General features: G+C 31.7%; 1 protein-coding gene across 9 annotated transcripts in view; it reads left to right on the forward strand.

The window, feature by feature from the left end:
* Positions 1-19,551, forward strand: part of LOC139493180 (single-minded homolog 1-like) — a 64,431-nt gene extending 44,880 nt beyond the window's left edge. For 2 of the 9 annotated variants that reach the window (XM_071281366.1, XM_071281364.1), the window contains 9 exons: positions 2,630-2,733; positions 3,608-3,697; positions 6,028-6,163; positions 6,830-6,903; positions 7,603-7,796; positions 12,857-12,963; positions 13,751-13,892; positions 14,527-15,750; positions 16,300-19,551. In XM_071281366.1, coding sequence (XP_071137467.1) covers positions 2,630-2,733; positions 3,608-3,697; positions 6,028-6,163; positions 6,830-6,903; positions 7,603-7,796; positions 12,857-12,963; positions 13,751-13,892; positions 14,527-15,750; positions 16,300-16,507 — 2,279 coding nt within the window. In that variant the 3' untranslated portion in view covers positions 16,508-19,551. The remainder of the gene's footprint in view (positions 1-2,629; positions 2,734-3,607; positions 3,698-6,027; positions 6,164-6,829; positions 6,904-7,602; positions 7,797-12,856; positions 12,964-13,750; positions 13,893-14,526; positions 15,751-16,299) is intronic. The other 7 variants (XR_011656939.1, XR_011656938.1, XR_011656935.1 and 4 more) reach the window with 7 other exon arrangements.
* The last annotated feature ends 480 nt before the right edge of the window (positions 19,552-20,031 follow it).

The following is a 20,031-nucleotide window of genomic DNA, read 5'->3' on the forward strand; positions in this document are numbered from 1 at the left end:
ATAACTTTGGATACCCCCTGCTGAAGCCTCTATGTCAGAGAAAGGAAGAGGTTTGAGTTCCTTTGTGATAGACAATTAAATAGACGTTGATTTCAATTACTGTTGTAATGTAATATTTGCCTTTTCATCTTTTCTCCATTCTGTAATGACACATAATGAAAAGTACGTCAAAATAAATCAAAATTATATTTCTCATGGTGTGCTATCAAAAAAATTAGATGATCTCTTTAGTAGTGAAAAAGTCATAAATTTAAGCTACAATTTGTGAAATATTGATAAATATGATATTGATAATAGTTATCGATTAATATGACAACTGATGGACTCGGATAAAAAAAAAAACATGAAAAAATTGAGTTTGACGAATATTTTAAATAAAAATGATTATTATGTAGATATCAGTAAGTTGAAGGTGAATTAGATATAGATTACAAAAGTTTAAACAACTAGTGATTGTCAGTTGAAGGGGGAAAAATGTGTATAAATAATTGTGTTGTGGTTTTATTTTTTGGAATTAAATGAGGAATATTTGGGTAAACCTAAGTCTTAAACAGTTATTCCCCATTTCCATTCTCAATTTTATATATGCTGCCCTTCTCCACTTATAAACAGATTCTTAGAACAAAAATAGATCTGAATGATTTATTAACAGACTGAACAATATGTCCAAAACATATTATCTAAGTCCTCTTACAGATTGTTACTTTTTGAGGCAGCAAATAGATCAGATTGGTTAAAAGCAGGATATGTTTCATGATATAAACTTTTTATCCTGAACATGTTATATTTGACCCTGGATATTAACTATCAAGAAAGTAAAGAATAAAAGGCAGTTTTGATTTTTTGATATGCTTTAGTTTTAATTGCAGTGAAAACATCAACTGCCTTGAATGATTTTACAAAACAGTATTATTCCTAATTATACATTAACATATCTCAAATCTGAGTTAATCGTTCATCAATTATGTCGGATATCATCAACACTTTTTATGGACAAATCTTCTGTGAATCATTTAGCGTACTAATTTCCTATCTTTATCTTTTTGAAACTGTCAACAAATATTCACATTTTTTCTGATAAATCAAGCAGAAAAATAGAGTTAATTGTCAACCCTGTCTGACCCTCTTCGATTACTGATATTAAAGTCCCGCCCATATTTATATTTTTTCAGAAGAATGTGCATACAAGGTCGTACAAGGTCATATCATCATTAGACGTTATTATCTCATGCAGATGTTTTATGGTTTACTTTGAAGTCTCAATTGACTTTTAAATGTTTCAGATTTACGTCTCTATACATTGCCTGCACATGTGTAGTACAAAAATGTATTTAGATATAACATATTCTCCAGTCAGTAATAGTCTATATTTTCCCTTTATAATCTAGCTTGGGCTTAAGGATTTTTTTGAATATCATATCTTCCCTTTAGCCAAGACTAATATATATTGTTTTCCAAGAAGAAAGATAAGAAGTTGGCTATATCCTTTAACTCTACTTTCCGCTATATAGATCATGTTCTTTCACTAAATAATTCAAAATTTGGTGACTATGTTGAACACAGCTATCCCATCAAACTAAGAGATAAAGGATACAACAGATACAGTTAAGTCAGCCTCGTATCTTGACTTGCATCTAGAAATTGACAATGAGGGTCGGTTGAAAACAAAACATTATTACAAAAGAGATGATTTCAGCTTTCCAATTGTGAACTTTCCATTTCTAAGTTGCAACATTCCAGCAGCACCTGCACACGGTGTATATATCTCCCAATTGATACGATATTCCCGTGCTTGCATTTCCTATCATGATTTTCATGGCTGCTGTTCACAAGGAAGCTATTAAACCAAGAGTTCCAAATGGTAAAGTTGAAATCATCACTTCGTAAATTTTACGGACACCATCATGAGTTGGTTGACCATTATGGAATAACCATTTCACAAATGATATTGTATATGTTCCTTACGTCATGACTACAATCCCTTTCCCTTTCACGAATGTGACCTAGCAAATTAGACTATTTACTGGATTTGTACGGTAATCACATAAACAACACGACTGGTGCCACATATGGAGCAGGATCATCTTACCCTTCCGGAGCGCCTGAGATCACCCCTAGTTTTTGGTGGGGTCCGTGTTGTTTATTCTTTAGTTTTCTATATTGTGCCATGTGTACTATTGTTTGTCTGTTTGTCTTTTTCATTTTTAGCCATGGCGTTGTCAGTTTATTTTGGATTTATGAGTTTGACTGTCCCTCTGGTATCTTTCATCCCTCTTTTGTTTTCTAAGATATTCACTGTAAAAGCCTAAATATTTGAACAGATTCAGATACTGCCATATATTGTCAAACTTTGTTGATCCACTGTTATAAATCTTGTGTACAAAAAAGGGAAGTAATCTATAGTGCTAATAGATAATGACAATTGAATTGTCAAGTATAAAATATTTCATGCATATTCAAAACAATGATAAACCAATATCATATGTATTTTGTTCGTTGTAAAAAGTGTTTTTACAGTAGTAGACTTAATGTTTATCATGTATATTCTTTATATTACAGCTGTTTTACCCGACAGATACAACTTAGAATCACACATAATGTTTATCATGTTTATTTCTGTATATTACAGCTGTTTTACCCGACAGATACAACTTAGAATCACATCACCATATCATTAGCCGATCTCATTTTTTCCCTCATAATGGCTTCTCGGAAGGAGAAAGTATTTTACAAGTAAGTTGTGACATGAATTCACCCTTTGATATAACTGTAGTAGTGCAAAGTTAAAAAAGGTTGACTTATTTTGCTGGCTGAGTGGTTTAAAAGAACATCTGTTATAATATTACAAAGGTAAACAAGTTCAACCTCATGTCATATGGACTGTCTGTGATGAAAAATGTGTTTATTTAGGATTTTAATCTAACAAAATGTTCTAAATCTAACACTTTTACCACAAATTGTCTTTACACTACATAAAATTGAGAATGGAAATGAGGAATGCGTCAAAGAGACAACAACCCGACCACAAAACAGACAACAGCAGAAGGTCACCAATAGGTCTTTAATGCAGCGACAAATTCCTGCACCCGGAGGAAGCTTTCAGCTGGCCCCTAAACAAATAAATATACTAGTTCAGTGAAAACTAAAATTAAAAATAATACCAGACTAATGAAGGCCAGAGGCTTCTGACTTATGACAGGTGCAAAAATGTGGCGGGGTTAAACATGTTTATGAGATCTCAACACCCCTCCCCTTATACCTCTAGCCAATGTAGAAAAGAAAACGCATTACAATATGCACATTACAATTCAATTCAAGAGAAGTCCAAGTCTGATGTCAGAAGATGTAACCAAAGAAAATAAACAAAATAAAATAAACTACATGCACACATATTACTTTTCTAGCGGAATGATGTTTGCAGGCTTTGTTTGGATTTTAGACTAGGCAAACCTGCTCAAGCAAATAATGGTTTCCAACCTCTTTAATTGAAGATTTGTAAGATGTTCAGCCTCTATAATATATTTTGTAGGCTTTGTAATTTGATCAGTCTCTATAATATATTTTGTAGGCTTTGTATGGTGTTTATCTTCTATGTTTTGTTTTACAGGCTTTGTATGGTTTCTTGTTTGTTGTGACCTGTGATGGTGAAGTGTTCTTCGCTGCCAGAACAGTGGAACAGTACCTAGGCTTTCATCAGGTAAGGCATACCTATGAGTACCTATGTAATTTAACTCCATCTGATGTTTATCAAATTATCAAATGATGAGTCTCTATAGATGTTCTACCAATATAACTTTCTATAAGATCACTACTTTATGTACCCCAATAACCAGCAGATGTTCAGCTTTCTATTTTAAGAATGTACTGGTAGATATGTTGGTTAACCCACTTTTGACCTCATTTACCTACATGAATCTTTTATTTGTTTAATTGTGTATACTTGAAATGTTACCTTTTAGTAGCAAACTTTGAACACTCTGTAAAATTGCATTATAAAATTAAATTAATTAGAGGAGAAATGGTAGATACATTTGAATAGTGATATTTTTTTTTATTTGGAAATAAATATGATCATGAAAGCTAGATTTGGATAAGAAATAAGGAGATTTCCACCATGTTTTATAATTACAAAAATAAATGTATATTTACATATAAATGTACATCATTCAGACGAAAATGGATTTTTCTTGAACATAAAGAAATCATATTCAGTCTAATGTCCATTCTTGAGAGTCAGAAAATTGAGAATGTATGGTGTTTAATTTAGCTTTCCCCATACTATTCTGATGGTAAATTACTATGATGCAATAAAACTATAAAGTTGATTTGTTTTTTTACGGACGTGTAAAGCATCTGAAGGTTAAATCCTATTCTTACTGTGATCTCCCAGCGTAAAATTGTTAATGGTACCCTGGTCGCAAGTAACGGAGAGAATACAAGTCGCTGTGCTTCCGCTTAGTCAATAGCTTGATTGAGATGCCGTACATCTTAAAGTCAATTCCAACTTAATTGGCAAACTTAATATACTTTAATGCAATAATTACTGTTGTTTTGAAGCTATTTATATCTAATTGACCAAGGAAGAAGTTACATCTTACTGATCTCTCCTCTTTGTTCTTGACTCATAAAAATAGTCAAATCGTTTAAGGAAACTGAAAGTTAGTTATTGATTTTAAGTTAAGCATGGCAATTAATTAGAGGTATTAGGAGGACTAAGCTAGGATTACTGTTAAGCTTCTGGGAAAGACTGACATTAATTATCTCCCCTAAGTGCAATCTCCTATTTTTTGGGGTAGTTTTGCTGTATTTTATGATTCCCTGATTGATTGACCCTTTAAACTTCAAGATGGCATAATTCCGACCTACAATGTGATTAAATCTTAAAGATACAATTACGCCATCAATCTATATAGAGAAAGATGGAAAGGGTTGGAGTCAGGATTTTTTAATCAAGAGTCCAAAATTATGTGACATTGATAGCCTTTCAAGAGAACAGCCTGATCATTACTTGGTGAACTTAAACATAACATTGATACTTAAATTAAAGAATAATTTTATCACTGATCAAATTATGGGAATTAAATGAGACTTCAAAATCAGTTGGTAAACAGTTATTTATTCCAATCGTAAAGCAATCTTTCACTTCAGTAACAGATTGGAAAATGCTTCCTGACGTTTTCTGGAAATGAGCATTTAATGTTATATAATTGCACTGACATCTTATGTAGGAATTTTTAGAAATTTAAAAAATATATCTTCTAATTTCAAATGAAATTTTAAAAAATAGAAAGTATTCATGATGTTTTTTTTAATGTGATTAGGTTGTTGTCCTATTGTTTTATACCCCATATTTCAATTTGGTATAACTTTTAAATATTTATAGTTAAGAATTTTTAAATACAATTTTGTTTGTTTTTTATTATGCCCCATTTATGGGCATTATGTTTTCTAGTCCGTCCGTCCATCCGTTCGTTCGTTCGTCCGTGTGTCCATCCGTCTGTCCAGCTTTAGGTTAAAGTTTTGGTTAAAGTTTTTGGTCGAGGTTGTTTTTGATGAAGTTGAAGTCAAATCAACTTGAAACTTAGTACACATGTTCCCTATGGTATGATCATTCTAATTTTAATGCCAAATTAGAGATTTTCCCCCATTTTCACAGTCCACTGAACATAGAAAATGATAGTGTGGATGGGGCATCCGTGTAATGGGGACACATTTTTGTTTTTAAATATTTTTAAATAATAATCATTTCCTACTGACAAATTCATCCATAGTTAACTTTTTTTTTTTTTAAACTTGTAAACGAGTCAATGTTAAAATGAAAAAAAAAACATTTTATAACTGGCCTTTTCATGAAATTTTTTATTGAATGGTATTGTGCATTATTGTAGAAAAGATATTTGTAGTATGTTTTTTTTCCCTTATAAATGCACAGTTTTCTTGTTTGTAATTCAACATTATACATCAATGTGATTCGCTCAAATAATATGCTATATTTTTACCATTAACCCACCCTTGTTTTATTTCTAGTCGGACATTATACACCAGAGTGTGATGGAGTTGATCCACTCAGAAGACAGAGAAGAATTTAAAAAACAGCTGACTTGGAATTCTACACTTCCTCAGGAAAAATCATCTATGACATTACATGAAATAATGATGCCAGGTATGTTACTTCAGAATCAGGAATTTAATTTTTACCCACTTCCTATGAAACTCTGTGTATGCCCATCCTTTTACTTTCCCGATTTTGTTTGTAACATAAAGTACCATACACATACAAAAAAATAGACAAGTCAGAAAAAACTGAAGTTGGATAAATATATATGCTATTAAAATTTGTCTTTAAAAAATCCAAATTTAAATAGTTTCTGTCCCTTTGTCCGTCTGTCTGTCCAGCTACAGTTTATAGTTTTTGATCAAGGTAGTTTTTTATGAAGTTGAAGTCCAATCAACTTGAAACATATTACACATGTTTCCTATGATATGATCTTTCTAATTTTAATACCAAATTAGAGTTTTTACTCTAATTTCACAGTTCACTGAACATAGAAAATGATAGTGAAAGTGGGGCATTCATGTACTATGGACACAATCGTGTTACATTTTATTCTTAGACTTGTTGCAGGGGATATAAATTCTCAACTAAACAGTATAAATTCTCAACTTAACAGTGAACATTTTAATGATTTCTTTTATTTTGGGGTATCTTGTAAGAATATTTTTTGCTACAGATTTTTGACAAAAGGATTATGATTTAAAGAAAAAAAGATCAACTTTTTTATTACAAACAGAATAAATCTAACTTGACATTTCCCTGTTTTTATTACAGAAAATTACCACTACCTACATAGATCTTTCACCGTGAGATTTCGATGTTTGTTAGACAATACATCAGGATTTATTGTAAGTACAAAGCTCTATAATCTCTTTACTATCAAGTTTATTAGGACAAACATAAAATCAAAACATCCATAGATATAAGAAGATGTGGTATGAGTGCCACTGAGACAACCCTTCATCTAAGTAACAATTTGTAAAAGTCAACAATTATAGGTCATAGTATGGCCTTCAACATATATGTATAACATGTACACTTATTGCTCTGACCAAGATTAGGTCTTGCAGGAATAAAAATTTCTAGCATGATTTTCGTATTTGACTAAATCAAGGCAACAGTAGTATAATATACTGCTGTTCAATGTTCATAATTGACTAAGCAAAAACAGTTCTGGGAAACAAACTAAAACTGAGGGAAACATATCAACTATAAGACAAAAACAACAGAACAACAGAAACGCTGATTTTCAACAAAAGCAAACACCAGCATACATAGAAACCTACTATAGATAACAAAGTACTGCCATATCCCTGGCTTGGTACAGGACATTTAAGATAAAATGATGGGTTAAACCAAGTATGACTGTACTTAAGCCATTTCATTTACTATACTTTATGTTTAAATTAAACATAACAAGAGCAAAAAAAATAAAAATATAATAGACATGACAGACAGCATCTGAAGACAACCACTGAATAACAGTTTCCATAGGAACCATCATTTTGAACAAGATATTTTACAAGACTTGTTTAACTATTTTGTAGACCTTAGAAATTAATGGTTGGATCCGACTGTTGCATAATAATATTGCTCCCCGATCGACAGAGGAGCCACAGATGGGACTGTTTGCCACATGTTGTCCGTTTGGGCCACTGTCACTGCTAGACTTGCCGTCCAGAGAATTAACTTTTAAATCTAAACATAAAATGGACTTCTCTCCGATGTCCATGGATAATCGGTAAGATTCCTATTGTCACTGTTAGGGATTTCTTTTGTCTATACTTTTAGTTTTTTTAAAGTGCATTTAATTAAAAAAAAAAAATATATATGACTATTTTTCTATGGTACTAATTTTTTTTTTACAGTACATTTAAACTTTTTCTGTGGTCCACAATATTTTTTTCAAGAGTTTATGAAAAGTACATCTCACCCTTTTTTAAAAGACTATTTGATAGCCTTTTTTGTTTCTATGGTCCTAACTTAATACAGTTCATAACAAGTACATTCAACCCTGTTTTTGCTATGACTATTTGATACGAAGAACCCTGTCATGCCAATGTATATTGTTCTGAGTGGTACGGACATATAATTCCTTCTAATATTCTAATAATATACTCCATAATAAAAGTTCATGTAACAGGGGAGATATAATTGCTACTAATATCTAATATTATACTCCCTGATATAAGTTCATATAACAGATCACCAGCACTATCACACTCATAAATAATAACATTAACATGGATTAAATTTATAAAAAATATTTCATAATTATTCACTTGAAAAATTTACAGGTCACCTTTCAGTATCAAATTTTATTAAATTCATTCAAATATATTTTTTAAACATATTGGAGATATCATTAAAGTAAAATGAACAGATTGGAGGTATTATGTGATATATACATTAATACGCTGCAGGTGTTTTGAACATATTAGAGCTCTTTTGCTTCATACATGTATCTGATTAGAAAATAGGATCCCATAATATGTGAAAGTCAAAGTGGCTTGGTAATGTATATGTGAAAGTCAAAGTGGTTTGATAATCTCGAAACAGATGGTGTTATCTAAGCATCAAGTTTATATGTATAACGTGTTATATAGCATGACAGAAGTCAAGAAGGCCAGTTTTTTATGTCAGTTTTTTTCTCGTCTTTTTTTCTACGTGGGATAAAACTAATAAATTATCATTATAATTACTGTAGTTAAAAATTCTATCCTGAATTGAATACTTTTTTTAAATTGCATTTACTAATTCAAATGATACAACAGTAAGATAAATATTTATGAAAACTTGCATATTATTTTTAAGATGTAATTTCTCTTACAATATTATTGAAGACATATACATGTGCACCAGTATCAGGGGAGATAATAACAAAAATTCAACTTATATTAAAGAGACAAAAAAGAGAATGCTGCCTTATTTAAATTCTATCACTTTTGAAGAATCATTCATTTGATGTGTTTGAGCTTTTGATTTTGCCATTTGATTAGGGACTCTTCTTTTTGAATTTTACTCAATTACTCAAGTTTAGTAATTTTGTGATTTTACTTTTTATAAAGGCTTTTTTCCTGGAAATTGAATTCAATATTTTAAATTCTTATCAACATGAGCAATAATACACTATTACCATATAAGCCCCACTAAATATATACTAGTCAAAAAAAAATATTTAAAGAATTTTTGTTCTCAGAATACACATCCAAATAATTTTTTTTTTAAATTCTAAAATTAAGATTGGTTGTGAATCTGTTACTAAAATAAACCCAGTAATACAGTTGTCAGACAGAAACCCACATATTTATGTGAATGTAGGGATAACATAAGTACATTAAATGAGATCTTCTGACATCATAAATCTTGTCTTGGGCTGGCGAGTTACTAACATTCTCACAACATAACCCTCATAAGTATAAACTTAATCATTAACGTTTTAAATTGTCCACGGTCACGCTCAAACCTGAGAGATGATCCCTGTTGTAACTTATGACATTCTTGTCCTGTTTATTAAAAAGCATGAAGATTTTACCCTTCCCACTTTTAAAGTTTGTTTAGTGTTTTTAATGAAGATGTTTTCTCAATATGTACCTGGAACTCGTAACAAAATCTACCGTTTGAATTGGATAGCGTAAGATCAGATTTCAGATAAAACTCCATGTCAAGACCTGAACAAGAATCGGGGATATAAATTTATGTCTTATTTGACAATATTTTGTGAATTTTGTACAAATTGACAGTGAAATTTAATATTTAAATGATATTTTTATCCTTGATAAACTAGCCATGCTTTGTAAGCTAATGGTAATACATGTCACCTTTTTGTCGGGAAATATGTAGATCATTTTTCATTAAAATATAACATTACAGATGGACAGTTGTAAGGTTTTCTCTGACTTACGGAAAGATGTAATTAATTTGTGACCTGTTAAAAGGCTGTAGATTTGTCTTAATCAAAAACACTTGGCGTTTACAGAATTTGTATTGCTGCTTTTCATGATGATGTTTACATAATGTAGTTCAAATATCAGATTTAAACTTATATCACATCTTAATTATTTATTTGAGAAGAAAAATGAGTATTTAGAAAGAAAAGTTGTCTAGCGTCACACTATCCTGGCGCTTCAGCTTGTCAAGGTCATTGATTTTGATCAAAGGGGACGGGGAAACAAGCATTGGAATATATGTGTCTGACGTTAGTTTTAATAATGTTGTGGCTTTTTATTTAATTATATTCTTATGAAAAAGACGCATCAAATTCTTTTGATTAAAAGTTTTATAAAATGTGGTTTGAAGGGTGCATACATTTCATTGTATTGGTAATGTATCAATGTAAACTATAGTAGGCTGACAAATGTTGGAAACTTGTGGATTTGTGATATATAATACTTTTGATACACACACTGAGTAAAGAGTAGGATCATTCAAAACCAAAACAAGTATTAATAAATTGATAAATGAGTAAATAAAAAACAAACAAAATTGATGAGTAACAATGACTAAAGTACATTTTCCTCAAACTGGTCATTCATAAAAACATCCTTACAACTTTTTCCCACGGCTGATATTACACTATCCAATGAAATAGATGATAACCTGTCCTTTCTAATTAACCCTAGAACTAACATCCTTGTTGTCATGACGAGTATACAATTACAATATGTAGGTTACAACTGACAAATTAAGAAGATTTATGGCCATATCATACCTCATCCTGTGGTCTCTATCCATTCATTTCTGACCTCGTGCATCTGAAGTTCCCACATATAAAATAACACACTGTGACTTGGCATTAAACAGGTAGTGGGTGGAATTTTGATAGATTTGAAAACTAGTTGGTCAAATTGTACTTTTAGTGAAATTTCTTACCGATATATAGAAATAAGGAAATGTGGTATGATTGCCATTGAGACAACTAACCACCACAGTTCAATTGATGTAGATGTAAGCAATTATAGGCTGTAGTACGGCCTTTAACAATGAGAAAAAAACAAATTAATACATAAAAAGCATCAACAGGAATGACCATAACTGTTGGACAGCACAACAGACTCAGGCTGATGGTTTGTATTCCAACTATTGGTTTTATAACGGAGAGAACAGATAGAACACTGAATAACAATAAAAAAAAATCAATTAAGGTGTTAAATTATAAAGTAAGGGGGACTTGTTTAATGGGTCAGTACTCCCATCATAAGCTCTTATAATGAATTACCTTTTTTCTTTGTTTGTTTGTGCTTTTTTATATATATATATATATATATATTTACAGTCACATGGTTTAGGAATCTCTATGTTCTGATAATTGCTTTGCTAATTTGTTCCCTTAAGAATTCCATCTGTTAATGCTAAGGACTATTGTGAATTAAAACTCACTATAATGAAAAGCAAGATTATTTATAGCTGTATAAGATTTGGTGTCATAGTATGACGAAGTAAAGAGGTGCAGTTTCAGTGTTATACTGACCTTGACCATGTTTTGTTGACCTTGATTATTTTGGTATGTTATTTATGACTATATCTATGCCATGCGTGGTGTCTTTATATGTATATTATGATGTTAAACAGATATAAAATATCATGGTGACTTTGCATTAACAAATATTAAATGTATGTCCATGTATATATATAAGATGATGTAGTATGATTACTAATGAAACATCTATCCATAAGACTTCAAATGTTGTAAGCATATGCAACTATATGTTACAAATAAAAGAGACATCAGTTCATAGAAGCAGACCTTCAAGCAAATTCCAAATTACCTTATCTGTTCTGTTGATATTTTGTAATATATTGCAGGATTTTTGCCTCTTGTGCATTTACCCAATATACTTCCTTTTCTTATTTGTTTCAAACTTTAGATATAATAGGAAAAAGTATGTAGGGTACAAAATTAGGACTAGTTGTGTGTCACATTGACTTCAATTTATGTTATTTTGACCCAAATAAATGCTTTAAATTGGTCTGTAAAATTATAATACTAGGATCTATGAATAGACATATATATAAATTTCTCCCACTGCAACATAGTATTACCTCACACAGAATATGTAGATTTTGTTTTAACATGCAGTAAATTTTATGCCACAAGTATTTGAATCACATCCGGATCTGAATAGATATGTTTGTCTTGTCCCAGCGGAGCCATTTATCAAGCTTTACATCAACAACCTCACATTGATCAAATCATCAGATATTAACAAAATATGCAGATTAAATGAAATCAAATGTAATTTAATTCACATTTTTACAATTTAGAATTCAGATTTGAGACCTCAGCATCATATTGATTACCAATTCTTTTATTTATTACCATTTTATAAATTTCTATTGATGGCTTGTGATTTTGATTTGAATTATATCTTATGAAAATCTGTAGCAAACATGCATTTTTTATATTTTTTGAGTAAAATAAAGTATCTTTATATGATCTTGCTCTGGTATTCCTTTGATGTTGGATATATAATATTTTCATTATTATTCAATGATTTTTGTCAGTGCTCAGATATATTTGATAGTAATATGAGACATGACATCATCATGGTACTCCTACAAATTGTGGAAGGTATAATTTGAAATGTATTGAAGGTTTCACTAACATTAATACACCAAAATATTTGAGGCCTTGGAGGAACAAATGAATAAGCTGATGTTTTCAGTGTCTGACAGAATTTTTTCAAATATTGAGCAAGATGTATATTGCTGTTTTTTTATTTTAGGGGTAAAATGATGTTAGAAATTTCCGACCGAGAGTTAGCTCTTAGATCAGCTATATATTGATATTTTTTATTTCAGGGGTAAAATGATGTTTGGTTTTTCTGACAGAGAGTTAGCTACAAAGTCTGGCTATGATTTGGTTCACCCAGATGATCTAAACTATTTTTCAGCAGCTCATCAAGAATGTAAGTTAAAATAATGCAGCCAGATACTTCAAATTCTCCCAGTGAAACAATCATTCAAGTTAAAATTTCATCATGTTTTGTGTTGAATCATTTAAAGGTTAAAATTAAATGTTCTATAAAATTCAGTTTGATCTTATTCTCTTCTCTGCCCATGTAGCAAGCTTTGCTTTAATCTGATGAACCTAAGAATAAATATATATTTATGACATTTACCATATTTCTTATTCATAAAAAGATACTGACATATACACAATGAATTACTGATTTCGTTCTCACGTAAAAAGTTAGTAATATAATTGACTTAAAACTAGTGAAATTAATTTCTATAACATTTTATATAAGTTAAAAGTTACAAATGAAGGGTTGACTTTTTCCACACAGCAGATTGGAAAAAGAACCAGTTACAGAATAGAGTTTGCGATAAAAATAGAAAGATGAGATGTGGTAGAAAAAAAAGACAGATTCAAAGCAATTGCAAACTTATAAACTCCTGCATCATTTTCAAGGTGTTTAACTTGATATTGCTCAGATAAATAATCAGAAGAAGGGACACTATTCCAGTGTTGAATCCTCTAGATTAATTTTCATTGCATGTTGATTTTTATATATTATACAGGGACAGGGCATATAATACAGTTTTACCATAGGCTCAGCATGCACAATTTATGAAAACCCTGAAGTCAAAATATCTTAAGAAAATATGAATTTGCCTCAATCTAGGAACATTATTACCATGAAAATTAATGAATCCACAGTTTATTTATGTTTCAAACTTTTTTTTTTTCAGTAATAAAGACAGGAAGTTCTGGACTGATAGCGTATCGATGGTTAACGAAAGAATTCCGCTGGATATGGTTACAGTCCAGTTGTAAAGTTATCTATAAAAACAGTAAACCAGACTTTGTTATCTGTACACACAGACAACTTACGTGAGTATAAACACCATCATTAGTTCACAATATTGAATGCTTTTCTTGGTAATCTTTTAAAAAGCATTATCCATATATGATGAAAACACAATGGAATGGAAGTCATTCTTTAAATTACATATTTCAAGAATAGCTATGTAAACCATTAAATATCACATGTCATCACAAATGAACATGTTGTGATGTGCAGAACAAACCAAAAACAATTAAAATAAGTCCTGGTAAATGGTGGTGTGTCCACTTATTGTATGTTTTATTGGTTTATAAAACTTCAATTCATAAAACTTTTGACCAGTCTTTGAAAATCTGTTGAATTTACCACCTTAATGTATTATGTTCTACATTAATTTTGATCCTACACAATGAGGTTCTACATACCATCTTCTTTGAGACTTTTGTGGAAGGAAATGGATCAAATCACATGGAAGTAAACATTTTGGAATTCAGTATAATAGAAAGATTAGATTTTTGGTAAAATCATGTCTCGCTCTAAAAAAAAATAAGATGAAGAAAGATAACATTACAGATTGATGTAATTATTATTTATGATGTAGACCATGTCCTTCCAATTTTTTTTCATATCTCCATTGTTATTTTTATCATTTAGATATATAAGGATGTTTGTCTTTTTCAGTGATGACGAAGGCCAGGATTTGTTCCACAAGCGAGGAAATGAATTCAAGTTACCCTATCCATTATTAGATTTAGATATTTGTTCAGGTTTTGACTTTCCTAATGATGAAATGATGTCAAAAATGAAAAATGGAAAGCAAAAGAAACAGAAGAATCAGGGGGGTAGAGAATATTTACAATCCCCAGGGAGGAAAAGAAAGACTGGGTGTAGAGACATTATCAATGGAATCAACGGTTTCAGTGGAAACTATCCACAATACGGGAACTTTGAAGGTAGTGACTTTAAACCAGAAATTCTGTATCCATATCCACCCAATAATTTTGGGATTGAACCTGAAGTTTACCGTCCACATGGATATACTAGTTTCCCCGGGACTGTTTATCCATCGGCAGATACTTACGGTTTCACAGAAGCTGAGAAGCATAGTTATGCTAATGGTTATTATCTGGACTCACATCGGAGACAGTATCAACATACATTAGGTTACCATGGAAATGGATATCCTGATTTAATGACACCTGCTAGTAAATATGGGTATGGGTTTGGGTGTGATAGTTATGGACTTGAACTTGCCAAAAAGGTACATTACGGTGAGGATTTATCAAGACTTGACAACGATTTTAGAAAATATGCATATGAATATGGTAGTGACAGACTTCAACCTCGTCTAAATGGAAGTTTGGAACCTGTTGACCTTAGGTCATCATCAATGTATGGTAGTACTGGTTATGTGAATGGTGTTGATTCAATGGTCAGTCACGGAACAGGGTACTCCTCATCATCTTTGATCAAACCTGAAACTATTCATGGACAAAGTTTAATTTCAAAAGAGACAAAAGTTATTTGCTCTACAAATGACCTTGCACAAAATGGTCAAGGTCTGACAATTCCTTTACAACATAATTCAGTGATAAAAAATAATACTAGTCCAAGATCAATTCAAAACTCACGGAACTCTGATCATGTGAATGGACACTTATCAAACAGTTACAATAACTCTGGACGTGGGAATGTGATAAGTAGTCCGGGCTCCTCATGGAATCCTTGTCTAAAAAATTCCAGTCCTAATTCTACACCTCGGTCAGATCATAGCTGTAGTCCCAAGCAGAGCCATGGTAAATCTGATGGAGGGATGTTGTCTACTAGTAGTCCTGTAACAGGGGCAACTCCAGCATCAGTGATACACACACCTATACACTTAATGGACAGGTCACCTCCCAACAGGTAAAATTTCTCAATATTAAGATCATTAAGAGAGTAGTTTTCTAAAGACATTTATTAGTTTCTGATATTTTAATGTTGCATGTAAATTATGATAATATGGTTTCCTAACCATTGTGCTGCAAAAAAAATCTTTATAGACTAAAAAATATTTTTGAATGAAATTATTGCTAATGTAAGAACAAAAGTTATTAAATGATGAATGATATAAAACTCATCAAGACAAACTCATAATTGTAAAAACTGGCATGACAAAACGACAGAGACATTTGGTGATAAAACTGTAAAATATGAACAACCTTCCATAAAAATGTGACCCTAAAAATATTGAGAAGATCGACATCTAGACCAACAACATGTATAGTAATACCAGACTTGCATGTAATTTTATCCATTCTCAATTTTACCACACACATTTCACATTGAGATAAGATGATTAATGGGTGTGAACAGAGAGGCTCACCCAGGCCATAAGTAGTAATATTTACATATATTTTCTTTTTACTTCATCTAAAGATGTATTAAAATTAACATATTACTTTTTTTCTGTAGGTCCTGTGAGAAACAGCCATTAGTTGGAGGAGGTATACCAGTTCCCGTTGTAAAAACATCACCATGGGTACAATACCACACGCCACACTCCTCCTACGGTGATCCTAAAGACTGGACAGTACATAATGACCTCTATTCCTGTCATCAGAAGTCACGGGGAATAATAGCGGACACCATGGCACATATCTCAAAAGTGACTATTCAGTGAATAAAAACTCTACTGTTATACTTTGTGATATTGTGATGTGTTTTAATACTCAGAGAGAATGACTTTGCCAAACCTGAAAAAGTCCCAAACATAATAAAGTGCTGTTATATGTGGTACATGTAGTATTCACTATACATATTGCACTGTATGTGTAGCTTGTTAATGTCACACATGGATAGTGGTATATAAATTTATATAATATGTAACAGTCACTAATTGCTGATTTATTTTGCCATTAATCAAATAGCCAGGCTATATATTTTTGTTGTCAAAAAGATTAAAATATTACACAGGCTACTCCAATTTATTCATTTGCAAAGTTAACATTTTTCGTAATGCAAACTAAATAAATTATCAAATTGTATATCATTATTTAATACACTATTTTGTTGAAAGAATGGGGAAATCTGTTCACTGTGATATAAAACGAAAAATATGATTCTTTTTGTATAGATTGAATCATAAAGATTCTTTTGATGAGAATAGTTGTAAACACTGCATTTAATTTGAACATATTGGTGCATAAAGACATTGTGTTTAGATGATATATATAATTGTAAATAATAGTGTCATTTTGTAAATAATAATCATTTATAGAGCAAACAGGGTGTTACTCACTTTGTTTAAAAAAAAAACTGTTTTGTTGTTAATTGTTGTATGTTTTCTTGTTTAAGTTGAAGAAAAACTGGTGTGTTCAGAAACTTTGAATAGTCAGATACCTATTTTTACACCTACAAGGGCCTCCGTGGCCAAGTGGTCTAAATAAATAAATTACTGAAACACTAGTTTGTCAACACAGATTGTGAGTTGGAAAAGGCAACTGGCAGTGCAGTCAACTCATATCTTAATTGACTAGGATTGTTAATTCTACTGCAGGTCAGGGTTCTCTTCAGGCACAATATTGACTAGGATTGTTAATTCTTCTGCAGGTCAGGGTTCTCTTCAGTCACAATATTGACTAGGATTGTTAATTCTACTGCAGGTCAGGGTTCTCTTCAGGCACAATATTGACTAGGATTGTTAATTCTACTGCAGGTCAGGGTTCTCTTCAGGCACAATATTGACTAGGATTGTTAATTCTACTGCAGGTCAGGGCTCTCTTCAGGCACAATATTGACTAGGATTGTTAACTCTACTGCAGGTCAGGGTTTTCTTCAGGCACAATATTGACTAGGATTGTTAATTCTACTGCAGGTCAGGGCTCTCTTCAGGCACAATATTGACTAGGATTGTTAATTCTTCTGCAGGTCAGGGTTCTCTTCAGGCACAATATTGACTAGGATTGTTAATTCTACTGCAGGTCAGGGTTTTCTTCAGGCACAATATTGACTAGGATTGTTAATTCTACTGCAGGTCAGGGCTCTCTTCAGGCACAATATTGACTAGGATTGTTAATTCTTCTGCAGGTCAGGGTTCTCTTCAGGCACAATATTGACTAGGATTGTTAATTCTACTGCAGGTCAGGGTTTTCTTCAGGCACAATATTGACTAGGATTGTTAATTCTACTGCAGGTCAGGGTTCTCTTCAGGCACAATATTGACTAGGATTGTTAATTCTTCTGCAGGTCAGGGTTCTCTTCAGGCACAATATTGACTAGGATTGTTAACTCTACTGCAGGTCAGGGTTTTCTTCAGGCACAATATTGACTAGGATTGTTAATTCTACTGCAGGTCAGGGCTCTCTTCAGGCACACTATTGACTAGGATTGTTAATTCTACTGCAGGTCAGGGTTCTCTTCAGGCACAATATTGACTAGGATTGTTAATTCTACTGCAGGTCAGGGTTTTCTTCAGGCACAATATTGACTAGGATTGTTAATTCTTCTGCAGGTCAGGGTTCTCTTCAGGCACAATATTGACTAGGATTGTTAACTCTACTGCAGGTCAGGGCTCTCTTCAGGCACAATATTGACTAGGATTGTTAACTCTACTGCAGGTCAGGGCTCTCTTCAGTCACAATATTGACTAGGATTGTTAATTCTACTGCAGGTCAGGGCTCTCTTCAGTCACAATACTGACTAGGATTGTTAATTCTACTGCAGGTCAGGGTTCTCTTCAGGCACAATATTGACTAGGATTGTTAATTCTACTGCAGGTCAGGGCTCTCTTCAGGCACAATATTGACTAGGATTGTTAATTCTACTGCAAGTCAGGGCTCTCTTCAGGCACAATATTGACTAGGATTGTTAATTCTACTGCAGGTCAGGGTTCTCTTCAGGCACAATATTGCTTAAAGGGATGTTTAACACAAGTCAATCAATCGATCAATTTTTCACCAACAGAAATAAAATAGCAAAATTTATATCCTGTACATGCATTTATATAATTTTGAAGGCATATTTTAAATGATTGTATTGAACTCCTTTTTCTACACTGTCATTTAGTTTGACATTTATATAAAAAGAAAACATAGCATATTACACAATCTCTGCTTTCTCAATTATCCTCAAAAGATTAAATATCTAAAATGTTTGCTTTTGGTTGCTCTATTTTCTAGTAGCTAAATATAATTATGGAGCTCTAATGGTTAATTTTATTGTTTTGGCTGTAAAATATGTTTTAAACCTTATTGGCACCAAAAACAAAAAAAGATTAAAAACTGAAAAGATGTGTCTTAGAAAAAACATTAAAAAAGAACTATCTGATGTATATGTATATGTCAAATAGATTGCGTTTCATCATTACTTTCACTAGAATGTTTTTGCTAATGTTTTACAGAATTCATTCATCATAGCAGAGTTCTTGAAATCCTTGTTTTCCCTAGTTGGCCCTAAAGAAAATTAACTGGTCTTTACTATAATTTTTATTGCAAAATACCAAAATTGTGCCAGTCCTATGCAAAATTTGGTAGTAAAAACCTTTTGAATACCACTTTTAGAGAACTCTGCAAATACAGCTTAAAGATAAGGATGTGTTTTACCTATAGTGAATCTCATTTTACTCCTTTGTTACATGGTGTAATTTTTATGCTCTTTTTATTTATTGGTGCTTCATCATGTTAAAATCTATCATTTATTACAGAAAATAAACAATTTATTAACAAAGAACAACTATTATTGTCTTATTTGTTTTTTTGAAGTCCCATTTGAGTGGTACATTTCATCAGTCAACCTGTATCATTTCCATCAAAACCTGATGGAGGAAAATATTTTATTCCATTCTAATTTTCAGGAAAATTGTAAAATCATGGATAAATGAATCATTGTTTTGTCAATTTCTGCGTACAAACAGAAGAAGACTTATAATTTGTTTGATATCTTAGTTCATGTCACATCTTTTCTATGAAATTCATTAGAGTAACTACTCTACAAACGATAACGGATCCAGAGCATAATCATGATAAAATTGAGAAAGGAAATGGGGAATGTGTCAAAGCAACAACAACCCAACCATAGAGTAGACAACAGCTGAAGGATGCATTGTTTAACAAAAATAAGTTAGATGTATGAATTATAATAATTATATCCAATTGTATTATTATACCTTGAATATTATTAAACAATTCTATTGGGTATCAAGTTATC

Source organism: Mytilus edulis, chromosome 10 (genome assembly GCF_963676685.1).
Source record: "Mytilus edulis chromosome 10, xbMytEdul2.2, whole genome shotgun sequence".
In the NCBI taxonomy this organism is placed as follows: Eukaryota; Metazoa; Mollusca; class Bivalvia; order Mytilida; family Mytilidae; genus Mytilus; species Mytilus edulis.